Source organism: Erythrolamprus reginae, chromosome 2, assembly GCF_031021105.1.
Source record: "Erythrolamprus reginae isolate rEryReg1 chromosome 2, rEryReg1.hap1, whole genome shotgun sequence".
Taxonomy (NCBI): Eukaryota; Metazoa; Chordata; class Lepidosauria; order Squamata; family Dipsadidae; genus Erythrolamprus; species Erythrolamprus reginae.
Window position 1 is genome coordinate 225,594,387 of NC_091951.1, and position 16,464 is coordinate 225,610,850.

General features: G+C 40.3%; 1 protein-coding gene across 2 annotated transcripts in view; it reads right to left on the reverse strand.

The window, feature by feature from the left end:
* LOC139162083 (ephrin type-B receptor 5) overlaps positions 1-16,464 on the reverse strand; it is a 254,307-nt gene that overhangs the window by 19,275 nt on the left and 218,568 nt on the right. For both annotated transcript variants that reach the window (XM_070742108.1, XM_070742109.1), the window contains exons 7-12: positions 13,411-13,535; positions 12,366-12,528; positions 10,895-11,009; positions 7,197-7,252; positions 6,992-7,111; positions 4,784-5,031 (exon numbers count right to left, since the gene is read on the reverse strand). In XM_070742108.1, the coding sequence (XP_070598209.1) occupies positions 4,784-5,031; positions 6,992-7,111; positions 7,197-7,252; positions 10,895-11,009; positions 12,366-12,528; positions 13,411-13,535 (827 nt within the window). The remainder of the gene's footprint in view (positions 1-4,783; positions 5,032-6,991; positions 7,112-7,196; positions 7,253-10,894; positions 11,010-12,365; positions 12,529-13,410; positions 13,536-16,464) is intronic.

The following is a 16,464-nucleotide window of genomic DNA, read 5'->3' on the forward strand; positions in this document are numbered from 1 at the left end:
ATTATAGTTAGTTGTACAATCAGACACATGTTTAGACTGGATTTGTCATTTCTGCCTACCTATTGAATCTTTCTGAAGGACCTGGGATAGGCAGATCGTTATGTCTTGTTATGCTGTTGTTTTGATGGTGTAAAGATACCATTGCAGGATGTAAACTGTTCCAGGTAAAGCTACCTTTTGCAAATGACTGTTGGTGATTTTAGCAACACTGATTGTATTCAGGTAGGGCTCCAGGTGTTTTGCAATTGCACCCAAGGTACCTAATTGTACTGGCACCATCTTTGCTTTCTCTTGCCACTGCCGTTCTACTTCTATTTGGAGGTTTTTGTATTTTGTGATTTTTTTCCTCCAGTTCTTCTTATTCTATTCGTTCTCTCCAGGAATTACAATGCAAAAAGTAGTAGGCTGACAAAATGAAGAATCTCAAATGCTCTGGGACTTTCAACATTCAAGCAGACAAGCATCTGCCACACAACACTTCAGAGTTAACAACTGTTGATAAGAAAGGTTAAAAAGTCTGGATATTATATTATTAGAGTTGGTCATATAGTCACCCACAGGATTAGACTGGATTATGGGATTTTTGTCCACTGATCGAATATAATAATTATTATTACTATTAGCATGTATATCAGCCCTACAGTCAACCTTCAAGTTAATGACATTGGGTGGTGTGATTAGCTGCCAATCAGAAAGAAGTATAATTATTTAAAACCAATTCCACACTATTCCTTCTACTTTGCCTTTCTGTGCCTCTCTCCCCCGCCTCAGCGGATCCTTATTTTCAACTATCAACAGAGGCAAACCTTTCTCATCAGCACCACTAATTCCCACCTAGGGTGCTTAACCAGCCTCTTCTGTCAATAAACCTGGCACAGAAACCAAGACATAGGCGATACGGAACGAAGCTCTGCAAGGGTTTCTCCTGATTGTCTGGGTAAATTTGATGAGGCCTACTGCTGCCTTAAGACATTTTGAAGAAGAAGAAGAAAAACCTAGTCAACAAAAAGTCTCTTTTTGCCTTACTTCATGCTCCCCACCCCTCCGTCCCAGAGAAATGCCAGGCCAAAAGACTGATCTGTTGAAACTGCAGGTCATGTCACATCTTTCAAGATTGAGCTACTTCAGACTACAAAGAGGAGAACATAAAAACAAGAGTGAATTCTCCTCTGAGAAGAACTCTGCAGAAAAAAAGGCATCTCTCCCTCCTTCCCTCCCCCCCTCTCTCTACCTCCCTTTCTCTGCCCCACCTGCCCTCTCTCCCTCTCCCTCACTCCCTTTCTCTGCCCTGCCCTCCCCCCTCTCTCTCTGCCTCCCACTCTCTCTTTCCCCCTCCCACCTCCAACTCTCTCTCTGTCCTGCTCTGCCTCTGTCCCCCCTTCCTCTCTTTCCCCCTCCCCCTCCCCCCCTCTCTCTCCTTCTCCAAGATTCACTTAACAACCATGCTACTAATTTAACAAATGTAGTGATTCACGTATCAACTGTGGCCAAAAAAAGATCATAAAATGGGACAAAATTAACTTGAACAAATTTCTCACTTAGCAACATAAATTTTGGACTCAATTGTGGTCATAAATCGAGGACTATCTGTACTGTATATTATAAATCTCCGTCACATCTGCACGGTTCTCTTTCTCATTCTCTCCCTCTCTCCCTCATTCTCTCTCCGTCTGTCTCCATACGTATGTGTGGGTATACACAGTGAGTATGACTTCACGGCATGTGTGTATGTATACACAAACAAAACATTTGTTTTCACTTCATTAACAATTTTTTTTACTTTTGTACAGCTTTGTGCAACCAACTCCTTTCCACAATATTCAACACCTTAGAGAAAAAATGTTTCCCATTAAGAGTAGTAGCTTTTTCCTGGCCTCCTTCTTCTCAATTTTATTTCTCTGACTTCCAAACAAAACTTCACAATGCAGGCCATTCATCTCTTCCACACCACGTGACACTTTTGCTCAAATTTCTAGGTATTCCATGACTGTGACTTTTGTTTCTCCCATTGCAAATTCATCCCAAATTGTTATGCCTTTATAATTTTTCCATTACAGTGTTCCCTCGATTTTCGCGGGTTCGAACTTCGCGGAAAGTCTATACCACGGTTTTTCCTACCCGATGACGTCATATGTCATCGCCAAACTTTCGTCTGCCTTTAATAAATATATTTTTAATAAACTTTAATAAATAAATATGGTGAGTAATAATCTGAATGGTTGCTAAGGGAATGGAAAATTGCAATTTAGGGGTTTAAAGTGTGAAGGGAAGGCTTGTGATACTGTTCATAGCCAAAAATAGTGTGTTTACTTCAATTCAACTTTCGTGGGCGGTCTCGGAACGCATCCCCCGCAAAAAGTGAGGGAACACTGTATCTCTAAATTTCTGCTCTGTCTGTAGTATCAGCTCCCATCATTTTCAAAATCCACCATCTGGGTCCTTTATTCTCATCTACCGGCTATTTGTAAATGTATTTGCTTACATGCTTCCTTCAAAACCCTAGCCCTCTTCTTGCTCCTTTGGGCTTAAACATTTTGGCCAAATGTTTCTGTTCTAGAATCTACTGATTTGGTGAAAAGTACATTCACCATAGGTTTATTAATATCCCTAACCCCTATCTACAATTTTTAGACTTCTAAGCTGCCAAAATTATTGGCAGTCAGGTATTATTATGGAGTCCGGTGCCTTCTAAATTTAAGAAAGGGAAAAGGAAATGAAAGGAGCTTCAGATCGTGCAGAATGCAGCTGCGAGAGCAATCATGGGCTTCCCTAAGTATGCCCATGTTACACCAGCACTCCGCAGTCTGCATTGGTTGCCGATCAATTTCCGGTCACAATTCAAAGTGTTGGTTAGGACCTATTAAGCCCTTCATGGTATCGGACCAGAATATCTCCAGGACCGCCTTCTGCCGCACGAATCCCAGCGACTGATTAGGTCCCACAGAGTTGGCCTTCTCCGGGTCATGTCGACTAAACAATGTCATTTGGCAGATAACAGGAGAAGAGCCTTCTCTGTGGCGGCCCCGAACCTCTGGAACCAGCTCCCCCCTGAGATTAGAACTGTACCCACCCTCCTTGCCTTTCGTAAACTCCTTAAAACCCACCTCTGCCGTCAGGCATGGGGAAACTGAGATAACTTCCCCAGGCCTATATTGTTTATGTATGGTATGTTTTGTGCATGTTTTTAAAATTATGGATTTTTAATTTTAATTATTAGATTTGTATTGTACATTGTTTTTCTATTACTGCCGTAGGCCGCCCCGAGTCTACGGAGAGGGGCGGTATACAAATTTAATAAATAAATAAAAATAAATAAATAAATAAATGTATATAATTCATGAATGGTTCTCTCTCCAAAGTGCAAAAATAACTGTATATAAGAGTCTATACTGGATTACAAGGAGCGATTTCTAACCTTGATCTACCAGAGACCGTATCTTGAGGGAAGTTAAATGAGTACCTTCAAAATTTATGGAAGACAAATCTTGGAACTAAGTTACTGAAAGACTCCTTTTGCTTTTTATTGGGCTGTTTGATGCTCTTTTCTGTTCCCCACCAGCAATTATCTTTTGTTGGTGTCACTGACTTTCAATTGTAAAATTCTTACTGGTGGTCCTGTATTATATGGCTTGTTACACGACAGTTAATTGAGAAACAATTTTTTTTCTCCTAATCCCTGACTTTTAAGAGAGACCTGTGCTATGTTTACAATATCTGTAAAGACAAACTTTTTTTTTGCTCAGGCCTCTCTCTTCCTTCATATCAGAGGTATTATTGTTTTATCAAAATGTATTGCAAAGATGCATGCTGCTGCATTTTTTTTACTGAAATTGTTTCCCTACATCTTGTTATTTTAGGTCAGTGATGGCAAACCTTTTTTTCCTCGGGTGCCAAAAGCACATGTGTGTGTGCTATCATGCATGCACAAGTGCCCACACCCATAATTCAATGCCTGGGGATGGCGAAAATGATCTCCCCTGCCCCCTCCGGAGGCCCTCTGGAGGCCTGAAACAGCCCATTTCTCAAACTCTGGTGGGCTCAGTAGGCCCGTTTTTTTGCCCTCCCCAGGCTCCAGAGGCAAAAATGCCCTCCCCCATCCTCCCAGAGACTCTCCGGAAGCCGGAAATACCCTTCCAGAGCCTCTGGGTGAGCCACAAATCAGCTGGCTGGCACACACATGCACATTGGAGCTGACTAGGGTAACGGCTCACGTGCCAGCAGATATGGCTCCGTGTGCCACCTGTGCCATAGGTTCACCATCACTGTTTTAGGTTATTCTTTTTTTTAAAAAAGTTTTCTTTATTATTTTCATGCATATATATATCACATAGTTTAATGAGTTTACAGATCTTAATCCATTTTCTTTATCTTTTGTAGTTATCTTCAACTCTTTTGATTCTTACAATTGATAATATAATACATTTTCTAAATAAAGGAAATCACAACATTTGAGAGGTAACTGTTATTTTTTACAATTTGTACTGCTAATTTGTATTAAATTACTTATGTAGGTTCTTTTGAATCCATTCATGTCATTTATACCATATATGTTTTGATTCATTAATTCTATTTCCCTTGAGTAAGTTTGTAAGTTATTCTATTTAGTATACTGCTCGGGCATGACTTTAATGATGCATTCCTTACAAATGCTCAAAAAGTAACTTAAACAAACAAACAAACAAACAAACAAACAAACAAACAAATAGTAATAAATATAGCAGATATAAAATGAAAGGGAGGAAGTGAAGCAGGCAAGAAAAGGGGGGAAGTGAGATGGTCGTACCCGGAGGAAGGAATCCAGAGAACCGTTCTCCATGAATTCGGTGACAATCATGACGGGGCGGCTCTTGGTGACCACACCTTCAAGGCGGATGACATTTGGGTGCTCAAATTGTCCCATGATGCTCGCCTCGCTTAGGAACTCCCGCCGCTGCTCATCGGTGTAACCGGCCTTCAAGGTTTTAATAGCCACCATGTATTCACGCTTTCCTGGAGGCTTCAGGCGGCCAAAACACACCTCTCCAAATTCTCCTGCCAGGAGTAAGGGATGGAAAAGACATCACATCAGCCAGAGGAGGAACTGGGTGCTTGCATAGTTTAAATGAAGGGGGAGGTAAGACTGTGGGCCGTGCTTGGGAACCAAGCACTTCATCACTTTCTGGAGTTTGCTTCATTGTTTACGGTACCATAATGCCCAAGTTCAAATCAGGCAACACAATTCCTTGTTTTATCTTTGAAATAGGTTTTGACAAACCCCAAAGTTTGTCAGCATGAATTGAGGTTCAGTCTTCCAAGTCTCAGCTGGACAATCTAAACACATTCAACATTTTCTTTAAAAAAAAAAAATCAAACTTGACAACTTTAAGATGGGTGGACTTCAACTCCCAGAATTTCCCCAACCAGCATGGCTGGGGAATTCTGAGAGTGGAAGTCCATCTATTTTAAACCTGCCAACTCTGAAAAACAACAGTCTAAGAACTCAGGCAGCAATTTGTTGCCTGGGGAAAAAACCCCCAGAATCAAACAAATACACAAAAACCACAAAGCTCTAAAGCTCTTTCTTGAAGAAAAGAGAAGCTACAGCAGATAAGGAGGGTTCTGTCATTCAGGAGTGAAGAATATCAGAGAATAAGAAGATCTCAGTCTTGAGCTTCAGCCCTCACAATTTGTTTTTATTTGTTTGTTTATTTATATCCTGTCTTTGTTGCTTTTAACAAATAATTCAAGGCAGCCAACATATCCAACACACTTTCCTCCTTCTATTTTCCCCACAACAATACCCTGTGAGGTGAGGTGAGTGGAGAGTGACTGGTCCAAGGTCACCTACCTATCTTTCATGGCTAAGGTGAAATTTGAACTCAGAGCTTCCTGCTTTCTAGCCTGGTGCCTTAACAGCTAGACCAAACTAGCTAGAACAAACCAGACCTTTACAGGGAATTATTTCTTACCCCTGTATAATACTGCTTACTTTTTTTTCTCCTGCAACTGGTTCTGTCCTTTGTAATTCTGGTAATTGTATATACATTTTGTGTCGGTGTGGGATTACATCATGAGGAAATGATTCCCATCCTATTTTTGCAGCAGGTGTGAACTGAATAAAATTCTGCCCCTTCTTAAATAATGGGCAAGGGCTGGATGAAAAGAATAGCTGTATATCCCTCATTGTTGCACAGTTCTAGGGATGTGCAGAGCTTTATAACTAAAGGAAGAAAAATGCTACAGTGGGAGGGGGGGAGGGGAGGGCAATCCCAGGAAAATATGCAGTTAAATTAACAAGCTCTCAGCAGGGTGCAAAAAGGGCTTTGAAGCCCGCACGAAAGAGCTGTCAGTGCCTCCTTACCTCAAAGATATATTTTCCTGAGATATATAAGAGCTGAGGAAAAGACACATTTTTATAATAATTTTATTAAAGATTACAGGGACGGTAAAAACTAATACAAACTGGAAAAGCAGAAGAATAAAAAGGAGGTGTCAAAGAGGCAGAAAAGGAAGTAAAAAAGGGAAACTACAAAGAGAAATGGAAAGGACATAAAAACAAGAATACAGTGAAGAAAAGAAAATGGACATTCAACACGATGCATATTTTTAAGATGCATATTTTGACACCAGCCATGTGCAACCCATCTACTTTGAAACATCTTTTGTTTTGGATCTGAATCACAGCACATTGTTACACATTCCATTTCTTAGAATCTATTCATTTTTAATTCCTCCAACACCTAAGACGGAGCCTGCATGGGGAAGATGTTGTTATGCCACTTGAGTGAAGCTCTATTAGAATTTTTTTTAAAAAAAACATTGGCAAAAACAGATAAATGGGAGGGCCCTTGTCAACATCAATAAGCTGCAGCCCAAGCAAAAAGAGCAGGCTTAAACTGCAGGTTCACAATGAGAAATTTGAGGCTCCAGGTGAGAACAAGTGTACTGAAAAATAGGGGTTAAGGAGCAAATAAGACAGCAGAGATTAAATGAGAAAATATTACTTCATTACCTGATCCAATGACTTCCTCTATCTTGACAAAAGATACATCGATTTCCTTGGCAAATTCCCGAATGGCTTCATTGGGGTCTTCATAGGTAGAAGGGTCAATGTAATATTTGACCCCAAGGCCTGCGAGAGAGACCGCAGACTCCAAGTCAATAATGAGCTTGAGAGAAGAGGAAGCTAAAGAAAGAGGACATTCTCGATCACCTACCCCGAGTGCTTATGTACTGTTGCAGGCGATCTGTGTATGGCGTTTCTCGTCTCTTACTGTGGAAGAAGAAAACATAGAAGGAAAATTAAGATAGGAAGATGACCTTCTTAGATGCATCCAGTCCAAAGGGCTATTCTAGAGCTATGGAAAAGGAGCAGGCAAAATTACGTTGGATGTTGGGGAAATAATCATGGCATTTTACTTGAAGGTGAATCACAAATATCCAATCATTCTACGTCTGTGCGTAATTTATGCATAGGTCCTATTAAGTATAACATCCTTTCAAGTATAAGGGAGACAGAAGGAATGTAGAATGTAGAAAATTATTCATGGTGAGGATAGAATAGAAAGAGAAAATATGTTTTTCTTCCTTTTTTTATGATAGATAAATCTGAACCTCAACTGACTGATTGTGGTATACACAAATAAAATAGGGTACTTCACAAAAGGGCCAATATAATATCAGCATAGTATTTTTTTCAGCCTTAGCATAAAGTTGCACTAAACAACCATTTGATCATCCAGTGCTGTGACCATTAAATATGCCATTGGTTTAGGGGAGCATTGTTGGAATTTGTAATACTGGAAATAATAAGTCACACATTCCTTTATTCAAAGTTCTTTGAATTTTTATTGAAAAGCATTTTTTAATAAAATCTTAAAGCAGTTTTCAATAGGGATGGAGGAAGTACAGAGGAATGATAAATTAAAGAATGTAGTACAAAATTAATGTAGGCTAGTCTACTTGGCACAGCTCTTATGATATTCTTAAGTACTGAATGGGCACTTATACGGTGACACTGTATAATGACAATGGCACTGGCAATTCTATTGGAAATTTATCCGATAATCAGATGCAACATAGGCTCAATTTGTGCACTTCTTATTATTTGTTTTGACATAGAAACACATATCCATTTATAAAGACAATTTATGCCCATATTCCCAGTAAGGCGCTATAAAGGGGAGCCCATGACTATTCATTCGGTGACAAGAGTTTATGATACATCTCTAAAAGTTGCATTTTGAACAAGATTTTCAATGCATTGGGCAGAGTGCCAAGTAAGGATATGAAATGGATTTGATTGGAACTCCTGTGTGCTTTAATAGCCTTTAGATTAGATGAATAATTATATCTAGTTTTGAGATTTGGTGATTAAACAAAAAATAGTAATACATTTCAATTGGAATGAAGATTGGAGCTAAAGATTCAAAGACTCTACTTCCAAATAGTTTGTTTATTTGCTATTTTAAAGAAGTTGTAAATTGATCTATAACACAGATGGATTTTTTTTATTTGTTTATTTATTTACTTAGTTACTTACTTACATACTTACTTACCTACCGTATTTTTCGGTGTATAAGACGCACCGGTATATAAGACACACCCAGATTTTAGAGGAGGAAAACAAGGAAAAAAGTATTCTGAACCAAATGGTGTAGTATTATATTGTTTAATAAAATACCAGTGTAGCAGAATACTTTTTATAAACTTCAAACTTGACAGCTTCAAGACTTGTGGACGTCAGCTCCCAGAATTCCTCCCCCAATCATGCTACCTTATGAATGGGAGTTGAAATCCACAAGCCTTAAACTTGCCAGGTTTGAAGACCAAAGTCACGTTTCACCCAAACCTGGCTTATTTGACTCCTATGACAATCATTGTGTTGTACCTCATAATTCTTGACAAGTGTATCTTTTTCTTTTATGTACACTGAGAGCATATGCACCAAAGACAAATTCCTTATGTGTCCAACCACACTTGGCCACTAAAAGAATTCCATTCTATTCTGTTCTATTCTATTCTATTCCATTCTATTCTATGTCCCACAAAGCAGAGAAAGAAAGTAGTAAGCCTAAGAAATTAAAGAAAGGAAAAGAAGTACTATTTATATGTTTCTGCCCTTAGAACAATATGTCTATCATCCAAAATAGATGCTAAAACATCTAGATGAAATGCTTTACTATTAGGAAGTGAATACAGATAACAGAACACTAAAAATCAAACTTAAGGAATAGGGGAAAAATACTGCATTAATTAATTAAAATATTTTTGGCACAGAAATTGAAGTGTCAGCAGAATACTCTGGCTATTTTTATTTTTGACCCTTTTTGCAATTTGTATTAAGAATACATTTTTACAAATAAATATTGAAAAAAATGGAACAGCTTTTACGTAGAACGTTTCATGTAAATGTTCATATTCTCTGTGAACCTTATCTATACATCTTCTGATTGTATTTTTGTTCATTGGTGCATCTGAGGGGAGATCTGCTAGTAGGTCATCTTCATTTGTGTTTATTGAGATTTGGACAGGGCTGTTGAAGTGAAAGAGACCCCTCCAAACATGCAAAATTTCTCTTAGGTCTTGGAACCAATTTGCTGGTTCCTGAGGAAAACACTATATGTAAATGCTTAGGTGAAGAAACCTTGCAAACAAAACAGTAGGCCCTCAGCTTCTTATTGCATATTTGTTTGTTTGTTTGTTTATTTATTTATTTATTAGATTTGTATGCCGCCCCTCTACATAGACTCGTATGTATATTGCAAATGGATTTTTTCAAATTTAAATGTGTATTGTTATCCATTATGTAGTCAAATGGGTCAGAAAAATTGAGCAAAACCTTTGTCCACTCTAACAAAAATCTTAGGAATTGGAACACATCTAACTAAACTGTAATGTATTTTTCTATATTGTCATTTTGTTGCTTCAAAAAGAATCATTAGATTGGCAAACTGGAGGAAGAATTTTACAATAGGCTTCTACCTTATTTTGCTCCAAATGTCACGGCCCTTCCCCTCTGTTCCCTTGTCTACGTACGTGTGTATGTGCGAGAGAGAGAGAGAGACGGATGGGTGCAATTACCCGGACACAAGCGGTGTCTGCGCCACTTTCAAAGCCTCATGCACGATCAATTCTCTCTCTGGGAGCTCCGTTTCTCCCGCCCCATGCCCCGCGCACCCCGTTTCAGCCTGTGTTCCAAAAGCGCTTTTCCCACCGTTTAGGACCTGGCGCTCTTCTCTCGGGGTGGGGAAAACGGAGCCACAAGTGCTGCCTTCAAGCTCTGTGCAAGGCGGCCACAGGCGCTTCCGGAATTCTTCAGCCAGGCAAAAGACGCGGCGGCGGAGGAGGACGCCTGAGGACCTCCGCTGCCATGTCTTTTGCCTGGCTGAAGAATATGGAGGGCCTTGTTCCAGTGGGACTGCCTCATGGCCTGGAACATTAAAAAAGGTTTCAAAGATTTATGCCATGGGCATTGTGGAACTGCAAATGGGTTGCCAATAGTAGTCTACAGATTGTCTAACCTTTGTTTACAGTTTTCCAAACATATTAGTGGAAAGAGTACGTCTATAGTTGGGGACATATTGACCAAAGGTGCTCTTCTATATCTCTAACCTACAATCCTACCTCTATCATATTTCTCCAGTTATAAGGCCTGAATATGAGGTCAAAAGAGAAGGTATGCCCCCCCCCCAAATACTATATCTGGTTTCCGGCTATCATTCTTGTATAATATGTCAGTTGCAGATGTAATATGAGGAAAAAAGAGCAGGCTATCTCTCCCAGTAGAGGTCTAGGACATAATAGGATTCCTGTTTGAAAGCAGCTTTCCAAGATCATGATGTACTCCCTTACCTGGGAGTAGTTTTGTGTTAAATCAACAGTATCTTTATGAGGGTGAAAGCAGAACACCCACCTTTTAAAGACAATGGCCAGGATGGCAATAGCAGCAATTACCATGAAGGCCAGTCCACCCAATGCTGAGCCTACGATAAGTGGCAATCGATCCTGCACCATCTCGGAGCGCTCACCTGTCAACGAAGGAAGGCAGCCTGTTATCTTCTTATATATATATTGGTCTTTATTGTTACAAAACCCTCTAATACAATCTTAACATTTGAACACACTCTTCCAAAATGTTAAGAGCTCTGCAACTTCAGCCACCAACACTGAGAAATGCCCTCTTTCCCTTGTTTATTTTTATTTATTTATTTACTTCATCAAGCATGTACAGTGATACCTTGTCTTACAAACTTAATTGGTTCCGGGACGAGGTTCTTAAGGTGAAAAGTTTGTAAGACGAAACAATGTTTCCCATAGGAATCAATGGAAAAGCGATTAATGCGTGCAAGCCCAAAATTCACCCCTTTTGCCAGCCGAAGTGCCCATTTTTGCACTGCTGGGATTCCTCTGAGGCTCCCCTCCATGGGAAACCCCACCTCCGGACTTCTGTGTTTTTGTGATGCTGCAGAGGAATCCCAGCAGGGGAATCCCAGCAGCACAAAAACGAGCACTTCGCTGGCAATGGAAGTCCGGAGGTCGGGTTTCCCAGCGAAGGGAGTGTCAGTGAAATCGCAGCATCGCAAAAACACCGAATTCCTCAAAACCCCACCTCCAGACCTCTGTGTTTTTGCAATGCTGCGATTTCATTGAGGCTCCCCTCACTGGGAAACCCCACCTCCGCACTTCCGTTGCCAGCGAAGCGCCCGCTTTTGCGCTGCTGGGATTCCCCTGCTGAGATTCCCCTGCAGCATCACAAAAAACACGGAAGTCCGAAGGTGGGGTTTCCCATGGAAGGGAGCCTCAGGGGAATCCCTGCAGCGCAAAAATGGGTGCTTCGCGTCGGCGGTGGGTTTGTAAGGTGAAAATAGTTTGTAAAAAGAGGCAAAAAAATCTGAAACCCCAGGTTTGTATCTCAAAAAGTTTGTATGATGAGGCGTTTGTAAGACGAGGTATCACTGTATTAGAAAACAGTATAAACAAGATTATGAATAAATGAGATGGATACGAATAAAGAAGCACTTCTAGACAGTTCTTGCAATTGGCTTTTACCTCACTCAATCAATTCACATAGTCACAGTTGACCAAATAGTTCTTCTGCAAAAGTCACATTGAAATCTCGAAGCTTGTTCAGGACAATTCCTCATTAAATTTTGTCTTAAATGCCTAAGTCTCTCCACATACTGAAATTACGCAACACTTGAAAATACAAAAACAGATGGGGACTCAAGGTGTACGTTAACCTGTTAGGTATGTGAAGACTATAAAAAGTTTATGAGGCAGGAGTAAGAGAGCAATAAAAAGAGAAAATTGTTCAAGTAAGTATGAGCATGAGAGAGAAGTACTGATAAATCTAGATTTGGAAACTTGGAAGAAGTGTCACTTACCTCCTACAAGAGTCTGGAAATACATCTTTCCACTATATGGCCCATAACCCACTGCTGTCCGGGCTCGTACTTGAAAAGCATATATCTTCCCTGGGCTTAGACTGGAGATGGTGGCCATATTAGTCTCACTGGTTAAGGTGAACGAAGTGTCCTCATCTTCTGACTAGGAATCAATACAGGTTGATAAATAGACTTCCACTTCTTCAACCTCAGCAATACTCTTTTCTCAGATGCATCCACATTTTTTTTAATTTAGCCAAGTTCCCTTCTGCCCAAACTCCTGAATTAATCATTCAAATTACCTATTTCTGCCTTTATTCTTGAGGATGGATAGCTAAAGGAACAATAAAAAGAATGTTTTGCATAAGGGAAAGAGGAAAAAAATGTTCCAAGGATGGCTTGCCTAACTCACCCTTTTGGCAATGGTAAAACTATTTCACAACACATGGCTTCCAACAAACTCCAAGACTCTTTCTTGCTATAACTATTTTCCACCCCATCATGGTAACATGAAAACCCTGAAATGAAAATGTGGTGGGCAATAATAACAACGCAGCTCTTTTCCATCACACTAGTTGCCCATTCAGGAAATGAAATTTTTCTGGTCTAGAAGCTACGGAATTTTATCCTTCCCATGTGGGTCCTTTCTGCTTTGTTTATTTCTCGAATGATGCAAGATGAGATCCTGTGGTAGTGGCAGCTTCCCAACTGTTTTAGTAATATAAAAGGGCAACATGTTCACCTCCGAAACAGGAGAAGAAAAATTAGGGGAAGTCTATTCCAGAATTTTCAATTGATTTTTAAAGTCCATCTTATCTACTCCAAAAGAACCTGACAACTGTAGATTTCTATGGCTGCTGAGAACTTAGTAGGTAAAATACAACTTTTCTGGGGCAATCCTAGTTTCTTGATAAGGCACTGCAACAGTTGCACTGTACTTATTAAAATTTACTGTGTAAACTTGCTGTACATGGCAAAAATAGGAACCGAAACCAAAACTCAAATGCTAATTTTTAAGTCTCTTTCACCACCGCTACCTATTTACCTTGTCAAAATAGCGCAGTTGATAATCCAAGATGATTCCATTTGGCTGATCAGGCTGTGGCCAGGACAAAGTGATGCTGCTTGGGGTGCGACTCACCTGGTGCATCATAGGGACAGCAGAAGGGACTGTAGTAAAAAGAAGAAGAAAAATCAGAAACTGCCTTGTTATTAGGGGTACTATAGAAACATAAAAACATAGAAACATAGAAGTCTGACGGCAGAAAAAGACCTCATGGTCCATCTAGTCTGCCCTTATACTATTTTCTGTATTTTATCTTAGGATGGATATATGTTTATCCCAGGCATGTTTAAATTCAGTTACTGTGGATTTATCTACCACGTCTGCTGGAAGTTTGTTCCAAGGATCTACTACTCTTTCAGTAAAATAATATTTTCTCATGTTGCTTTTGATCTTTCCCCCAACTAACTTCAGATTGTGTCCCCTTGTTCTTGTGTTCACTTTCCTATTAAAAACACTTCCCTCCTGAACCTTATTTAACCCTTTAACATATTTAAATGTCTCCCTCTTCCTGCTTGTTATACCTCTAGCTATGCAGCCAAGCATCCTGCTTGCTTTCCCTACCGCCTGACTGCATTGTTCACCCATTTTGAGACTGTCAGAAATCACTACCCCTAAACCCTTTTCTTCTGAAGTTTTTGCTAACACAGAACTTTATTTATTTATTTATTTATTTATTTATTTATTTTTTAGATTTGTATGCCTCCCCTCTCCGCAGACTGCCAATACAATACTCAGATTGAGGATTCCTTTTTCCCAAGTGCATTATTTTACATTTGGAAACATTAAACTGGAGTTTCCATTGCTTTGACCATTTATCTAGTAAAGCTAAATCATTTACCATATTACAGACGCCTCCAGGAATATCAACCCTATTGCAGGTTAAAATATTTACAGACACTTCACAACACAACACAAACTACTTCAACTCCTACCCTCAAAACGATGTACACCAGAACAACTGGACACAAGAACAGTTTTTCCCCAAATGCCATCACTCTGCTAAACAAACATTTCCCTCAACACTGTCAAACTATTTACTAAATCTGTACTACTATTAATCTTCTCATTGTTCCCATCACCCATCTCCTCCCACTAATGACTGTATGACTGTAGCTTTGTTGCTTGTATCCTTACAATTTATATTGACTGGTTCTAATATGATTTGATTGCTTATTTGTACCCTATGACAATCATACTTGATGATTCTTGACAAACGTATCTTTTCAGTGGTACCTCTACTTAAGAACTCCTCTACTTAAGAACTTTTCTAGATAAGAACCGGGTGTTCAAGAATTTTTTGCCTCTACTTAAAAACCATTTTCTACTTAAGAACCTGAGCCTGGAAAAATTTCCCAGGAAATTTGAGAGCGGCACGAAGGCCCAACCAGTTTCCTGCCATTCTCCCTTTAATCCTGGCCATCTCGGGCTTTTCTGGGCTGCCAGAGGAGCCTTTTGGTGGTGCTTAAGGAGGCTTTGGCAGTCTAGAGCGAACGAAGCATTTTCCTTTCTCTAGGCACTTGAAGAGGGAATAAACCTCTGCCAGCGCCCAGAGAAAAGAAACACTGCCTGCACTCTAGGCAGCCCAGAGTGAACAGAGCGTTTTCCTTTCTTTGGGTGCTGCCTAAGAGTCTCTCTTTCTTTCTTTTTTAAGCCTTAAAGTTTTGGATTTTTTTAAAATTCCCCTCACCACATCTTCTTCCTTCGGCAGCAACTCTCCTCCTCCTCTTCCTCCTCCTCCTCCCGCCCAAATTCCGAGCTTTTATTTCTTTCCTAATGAGTTTGCATGCATTATTTGCTTTTACATTGATTCCTATGGGTAAAATTGCTTCTACTTAAGGACGCTTCTACTTAAGAACCTGGTCACGGAACGAATTAAGTTCTTAAGTAGAGGCACCACTATATATTGAGAGCATATGCACCAAAACAAATTCCTTGTGTATCCAATCACACTTGGCCAATAAAAAATTCAATCCAATTCCCATTTCCATTCCCCTTCCCATTCCATTCCATTCTATTCTGAATTCCAGCTTGCCAAAGTTATTGTCAGCCTACCTGCTTGCAATGCAATTGTTACAGAAGAACTGCTTTTTAAAGGTTTGGATCCTGAGTGGAAAATGTTAGTGGGACTCAAACTGACTTGATGTGCCAGAGGGCAAGGCTGACTGTGCCTGCTGCTCCATTGTGAAGAATGACAGGCAAGGCAAAGAAGCAAAGGACAGAATTATTTGGCAAAGCACAAATATCCCTGCCCTCTTGGATTCAAAGTCCTCATTTGGAGAGTTTGTTCCTTCTTTCTGAAATTACAAGTTGGCAGTCCTACATCTAAACTGCACAACACATAAGACTGTTGGCGTTATTTGCTTGGGTATAAACCTGTAGAAAACTTTAACATTAGCAAACTCTGCCCAAAGCGTGCAACTCATCCATGGGGTGTATCAGTAGTGAGTTCTAAACCCCTTTACTACCGGTTCATGGGTACTCTTGAGACACTTATGAGCATGTGCAGAAGCATTCTGGGTGGGTGGGTGGAGCCTCCCTCCACCACTACTACTGGTTCTAAGAACCGGGCTGAACCAGGAGCAACCCACCATTGGGGTGTATGCCATGCTGAACGATCTTTGATACAACTTTAATAGTGATGGGCGAACCCAACGGTGTGCGGGTTCGGCAAGTTCGGATGAACTTTACGCAAAATTTGGCCGAACCCGAACCGAACCCGAACGTGGAATCCCACCAAGAGATTCCAGGGGCGGAGCTTTGATGTCACATATACCGGCAGGTTGCTAAGGATGCCAAGGTGATCACTTCCTGGATTCCATGGAATCCAGGAAGTGATCACCTTGGCGTCCTTAGCAACCTGCCGGTGACGTCAAGGCTCCGCCCCCGGAATCTCTTCGTGGGAGGGATTCCCCAGCTCCTTCAAAGGGAGGTCTTCATGTAAAAATAAATATTGTTATTTTTACATGAAAGGACACCGCAGTGGCGCTGCAATCAAAGGGCGGTCCTTTCACATAAAAATAATTCTGGGGGCGG